Source organism: Salvelinus fontinalis, chromosome 15, assembly GCF_029448725.1.
Source record: "Salvelinus fontinalis isolate EN_2023a chromosome 15, ASM2944872v1, whole genome shotgun sequence".
Lineage (NCBI taxonomy): Eukaryota > Metazoa > Chordata > Actinopteri > Salmoniformes > Salmonidae > Salvelinus > Salvelinus fontinalis.
This window is the reverse complement of record NC_074679.1, coordinates 30,881,108-30,887,501: the sequence shown is the minus strand read 5'-3', so window position 1 is coordinate 30,887,501 and position 6,394 is coordinate 30,881,108. Positions and strand designations below refer to the sequence as shown.

Sequence of the window (6,394 nt, the reverse complement as noted above, 5' to 3'; positions counted from 1 at the left end):
AGGGAGGTAAAGAAAAACAGAGGACCGAACTAAGGAAATATTAAGAAGTGGAGGACACCAATAATGTGATGCCATAAATAGTTCAAGCACAAGCAATCCAAATTTCCATAAAAATGTATCCACAGTGGGAAGACACACCCAATTACTTTTTTTTTGGACCATGCACTGCCCTTCATCGCAAGCCAGGTTTCTACAGTGAGACTGGGACTGAGATTGGTATTCTACAAAACAAAATATATGGACAAAGCTTGTTTCTTGAGGTATTCATTGTTTTGAGGTGCATGGTCTGAAGGTCTACACATGTTGTAGTCGGTGCATGTGACAAATAAAGTTTGATTTGATTTTTTGTTTTGAATACTTATGTAAATAAGGTATTTCTGTTTTTAATACCTTTGCCAACAATTCTAAAAACCTGTTTTCGCTTTGTCATTATGGGGTAGTGTGTGTAGACTGATAAAAAAAAGTGTAATCAATTCCAGAATAAGGCTGTAACGTAACAAAATGTGGAAAAAGTCAAGGGGTCTGAATACTTTCTGAATGCACTGTATGTTTGCAAAATGGGGGTTGGGACTTATGAGGAAGCCAGTATGCCCTCTAGTGGAGTGCTGTGACTGTGACTTCCAAAGTCTTCCAAAGAATTGCATTGTTCCCTCTGCTCTTGACAATAGTGGTATAAAACAGCTGTTACACTGAATAAATAACTCAATACATCTATAAGAACATTTTATAGTGTCACTGTAACTGCACTCCATATCAAAATAGTATATATAAAACCAGGAACACGCCTGCAAACTAAATATACAATATCATAGAATGTATTTTCTTTACAATCTGTATAAATAAAATGTTGCGAAAAATGTATACTTTGTTCTCACCCGGGTAACAACCCAACCCGTTTCACCCATCTACAACAGTTCAGTAGGGCTATGCTAAGCAGCATCTTCATCTTATCCTTCTCCAAAGTTCAGTGCAGGAGGCTTCTTGTGGTGCTGAGGCTGCAGGTGGATGCTGCATTGAGTCAGCCACTGCTGGGAGATTTGGTAGAGGAAAGCTGGGGTGTCACCATGGCAGGAGGAGTGCGCCAGCAGCTGAGTGGAGATGAGAGTAAGGCCAGAGGTGAGGTTACAGGTGTGCTCCCTGCCAATAAGAGTAGAAAGACGCCCAGTGCTGCCCACTTCCTAAAAAGGAGAAGCTTCCCCCCCAACACACACACCTTGGTTTTGATGAGAGCAGCAGCAGGGGGGCAAGAAGTCTCTGTAGTTTCTTCATGATCTTCCAAAAAGACTGACTCACACTATGGAAGGGAAAGACCACAGATATAGAACCCTGATATACAGTGTCTTCAGAAAGTATTAACACCCCTTGACTTTTTCCATTTTTTGTTGTGTTACAGCCAGTATTTAAATGGATTAGACTGTGTCACTGTAGTACAAACAATATCCCATAATGTAAAAGTGGAATTATGTTTTTAGAAAGGTTTACAAATTAATGACAAAATAAAAGCTGAAATGTCTTGAGTCAATAATTACTCAACCCCTTTGCTATGACAAGCTTAAAATAGTTTAAGAGTAAAGATTTGCTTAACAAGTCACATAATAGGTTGCACGGGCTCACTCTGTGGCCAATAATAATGTTCAACATGATTTTTTTTATGACTACGTCATTTCTGTACGCCACACATACAATTATATGTAAGGCCCCTCGGTCAAACAGTGAATTTCAAACACAGATCCAACCACAAAGACCAGGGAGGTTTTCCAATGCCTCACAAAGAAGGGTACCCATTGGTAGATGAGGGGGGGGGGGGGGGCAGACACTGAATATCCCTTTGAGCATGGTGAAGTTTTTAATTACACTTTGGACGGTGTATCAATACAATCAGTCACTACAAAGGAAAGAAACAGCTCAGGGATTTCACCATGAGGCCAATGGTGACTTTAAAAGAGTTACAGTTTAATGGCTGTGATAGGAGAAAACTGATGATGGATCAACAACATTGTAGTTACTCCACAATACTAACCTAAATGACAGAGTGAAAAGAAGAAAGCCTGTAAAGAATACAAATATTCAAAAACATGCAACCTATTTGCAATAAGGCACTAAAGTAAAACTGCAATAAATGTGACAAAGAAATTACCTTCATGTCCTAAATACAAAGCATTATGTTTGGGCTAAATCCAACAATGCATATCACCAAGTACCATTGTTCATATTTTCAAGCATGGTGGTGGCTGCATCATGTTATGGGTATGCTTGTTATTGGCAAGAACTGGAGGGATTTTTTTAGGCTAGAAATAAACAGAATATAGCTAAGCACAGTCAAAATCCTAGAGGAAAACCTGGTTCAGTCTGCTTTCCAACAGACACTGGGAGACAAATTCATCTTTCAGCAGGACAATAACCTAAAACACAAGGTCAAATATACACTGGAGTTGCTTACCAAGATGACATTGAATGTTCCTGAGTGGCCTAGTTACAGTTGTGACTTAAAATCAACTTGGAAATCCACGGCAAGACATGAAAATGGCTGTTAACAACCAACTTGAAAGAGCTTGAAAATAAAATAATTTGCAAATATTGTACAATACAGGTGTGCAAAGCTCCTAGAGACTTACCCAGAAAGACTCACAGCTGTAATCGCTGCCAAATGTGATTCTAACATGTATTGACTCAGGGATGTGAATACTTCTATTTCATTTTCACTTTGTCATTATGGGTTATTGTGTGTAGATGGGTGAGAGAATATATATATATTTTTAATACATTTTGAATTCAGGCAGTAACACAACAAAATGTGGACTAATTCAAGGGGTATAACTACTTTCTGAAGGCACTGCATTGTCTATGCAGAACACGAGGCAGACGACTTGGCAAATATATTTCCTCCAGTGTGGAGTCTTGGAGCATCATCTAGCGCAGGGGTTCCAAAGCTTTTTTACTCAGGCCCCCCTTCCAGCATTGGGGAACATACCGCCATTGGTTGAAACACAACATGCTCTTGAATACAGGGTGGGTGTCATGTTTGGCTGATATATGGGAATCAAATTGAAATTTCAACTTTCAAATGGTACCATAAAGATGGTTGGAGGCCCACACATCAGATAATGTTGACTTGAATGGGAATATCTGTTGTTTTCAGTCAATCCTCCATAGGAAACCAATTGAAATCATAGAAATATAGATAATAGAATAGAGATTACCATTTAAGTTTACAAGGGGAGGGGAGTATTGAAAACAGGGATGCCAATAATATTTACCCCTATCGTTTTGAGAGTTTCTATTTTTATTACTTGTTAAAACTTCTTCAGGATTATTGGGTCCCCTGCGGGACGGTTGATATAATGTAAACTAATGCAATTAGCATGAGGTTGTAAGTAACAAGAACATTTCCCAGGACATGATATTGGCAGAAAGCTTAAATTCTTGTAAATCTGTCCAATTTACAGTAGGTATTCCAGTGAAAGAATACCATGCTATTGTTTGAAGAGAGTGCAAAGTTTTGAACATGAAAAGTTATTAATAAACAAATTAGGTACATTTGGGCAGTCTTGATACCAAATTTTTAACAGAAATACAATTGTTCATTGGATCAGTCTGAAACTTTGCACATACACTGCTGCCATCTAATGGCCAAAATCTAAATTGCACCTGGGCTGGAGTAATACATTATGGCCTTTCTCTTGCATTTCAAAGATTGTATTATCTTTTACCAGATCTAATGTGTTATATTCTTCTACATACCTTTCACTTTTCCACAAACTTCAAAGTGTTTCCTTTGAAATGGTACCAAGAATATGCATATCCTTGCTTCAGGGCCAGAGCTACAGGCAGTTAGAGTTGGGTATGTCATTTTAGGCAACAATTGAAAAAAAGAGTCCGATCCTTAAGAGGAAAGAAAATCTCTTTCTCCCAGCAATTGTATTAGTATAAAATACTATAATTTTCTATTTTTGGGCCGGATACAATATAGCTCAGATTTTTTTGCTAATTTTTATCAACGGTGCCAATTATTTTGGACCTGACTATCGTATTTCCAATTAATACCCCACAATTTTTTTCACAAAAGGTAAAGACATTCATCCAACTAGGCTGGGTGTATTCATTTTAAGGACCCCATTCCCCACCTACCCATCTCACCTGGTCAGAGGTGCAATTTGAGGGTGTGATTCTGAGGGCAGAAACCATTCTGCTGTGGCTGTGGCAGTGTAAGCTGGGCTTTGGCTCTGACAGCCTCAGCCTGCTGGGCTCAGCCACCAGATGGCTCCACAAGCTGCCACAGTCACTAAGCAAGAGAGAAGAGGAGTCAGCTACAACCTCATGGAACACAGAAGTGAAGCTTCATACATATACAGAGGCATGTCTTTAGTTACAGTAAAAAAAAAAGGATAAATTAGACACCATATTGTAGCTGTTGGTTGAAAAGGCTGTGTGTTTTCTAGCAGCTGGGACAGAGATCGTACAGTACAGTTGGTCTCTTTAGATTCACCCAAGACCTGGAAGCACTCCTGGAAAACTACAGATGATTTCTTCACATCGCCATTCTCCAGCTGTATAGAAAAATATATCACATATCATATTTGTACATTGTTTATATATTAGCCTACATTAGGAAAATGACAATTAAGACAGCTCCTATTTAGATCACAATTCACAGGTAATAATTTCCTCTTAAGTAAAGTAAACTTGGAATGATCAAAAAGATTGGTGCACTCTCACCTTTGTTGAGAGTTTAGAGATGTCCATGGGTGAAGACAGAGATGAAGATCTTTCAACTGCATCCGACTTGTTGCCATTACAGGCAGAACTCCAGTCTCCAAACGCACTGTCCACCTCGGCGTCATTCTGTTCCCAAGCAGTTTGGACAGACCAGTCGACGAAATCCCCGCAAGCAAAAAATAATGGTTCCTCCATTGAACGGATAAGCCTGTTTTAGGACAAGGATTAGATAATGGAAGAAATGACAATTTATCCGTCCGTCCACATCCACAGACGCCCCCAACTTCTGGACTGATCAGGCAATGCTGTGATAAGTAGGCCATCAGTGACTTCCCTCTCTCTATTGTTATGATTTCCTGTGCAGCCCATACACTTAAATAATACGGTGCAACATGTAATAGAGGATAGAACCACGACATGAAGTGAATTAGTGTAATGATAGCCACAAAAAACATACATGTGTGCAAATTAAAACGATAATTATACAAACCTGATTAATAAAACAAGAAACACAACCTACACATAATGCTAACCTGTTGATAGACTGAACTCATTTGAAATAACCATATTACGTACATTAGGATTACAGTACACCCACGATATAGTGTATCGGATAGGTCTACACCGTTAGATCCTATGAAGTCTTTAGCTGAGAGACCTCTAAACAGGGTAAATATTCCTTACCGGTGGCGCGTCTGTAACAGGGGAAGTTTCTAAGAATCCGGAAGGTGATAATAAACAATAGCCTATGCCGCGTTCAGAAGAACTGTGAGCTCGGAACTCGGAAATCGTCGACTTCCGACTTCAGTGGGTTTCAAACAACTGGGAACTCTGAAAACAAAACGAGCTCGACTGGAAAAACACGATTTGAACGGTCATCAAACCAAATTCCAACTATGGAACTCGGGCCTATACAACTCCGACTTTTCCGACCTGAAAATCAATGACGTCATGATTTAACATCGTATTTTTTCCGAGTTCCCAGTTCTTCTGAACGCGGCACTACTTCCCACTGTTTTGGATCCACCCCGATGACGAAGAGATTGCGTAGGAGCCCAGAGCTAACCTTACCTGACGCAGGTGCATTGACAGCGAAAATCTAGACGCAACTGAAACCGACAGAGGGCGCCCTAAATTCTAAGATGTGTGTTTGAGCCACAGTTGTGTAACTTTGGCCTACTTGACAAAGTAAGAATTGATTGTCAAGAAATTACTAGACAGGCCCAACATTAACATTTGACCCTCCATAGGGAGATACTATATATTATTTAAAATGACTGGTGATGAATAATGTGTTGGCCTCAAGTTGGTAAAGCAGTCAAGGACATTTACTGTGAGTAAACATGTATTTTATTTCATTTGATTCCGTTTGCCCTGAGACATTGGGAGAGAAATACACAGCCTGACTCTACTCTTATGGTTTGACATAATGAGAACAATTACTTGGGAGGAAATATGTATATCCATCCACATGGTTAAAATCAAAACCCTACGGTCAATTAGTAGTAACAGTACACACAGTTGCTCACAGACAGACTGACAAGACTGACATGATTAGGCTTTTTTTTCAGGTTTTGTTGATAGACAGTATGAAGAACAATATTTTTAGCATTCCTCGACCCCAGCTCATTTAAGGCATGCCATGTGAACTCAGAGCAGTAATTGGAATAGTAAATTA

At 39.4% G+C, this 6,394-nt stretch overlaps 1 protein-coding gene across 1 annotated transcript; it reads right to left on the bottom strand.

Annotated features, from left to right (window-relative positions):
* Positions 1 to 708: 708 nt before the first annotated feature.
* si:dkey-229e3.2 (uncharacterized) lies at positions 709 to 5,845 on the bottom strand. The gene is made up of 6 exons (XM_055863388.1): positions 5,788 to 5,845; positions 4,717 to 4,924; positions 4,399 to 4,547; positions 4,129 to 4,282; positions 1,214 to 1,294; positions 709 to 1,088 (listed from the first exon to the last, which is right to left on the bottom strand). The coding sequence occupies exons 2-6, from the start codon at positions 4,909 to 4,911 to the stop codon at positions 948 to 950; spliced, it is 720 nt and encodes a 239-aa protein (XP_055719363.1). The 5' UTR covers positions 4,912 to 4,924; positions 5,788 to 5,845; the 3' UTR covers positions 709 to 947.
* Positions 5,846 to 6,394: the final 549 nt, after the last annotated feature.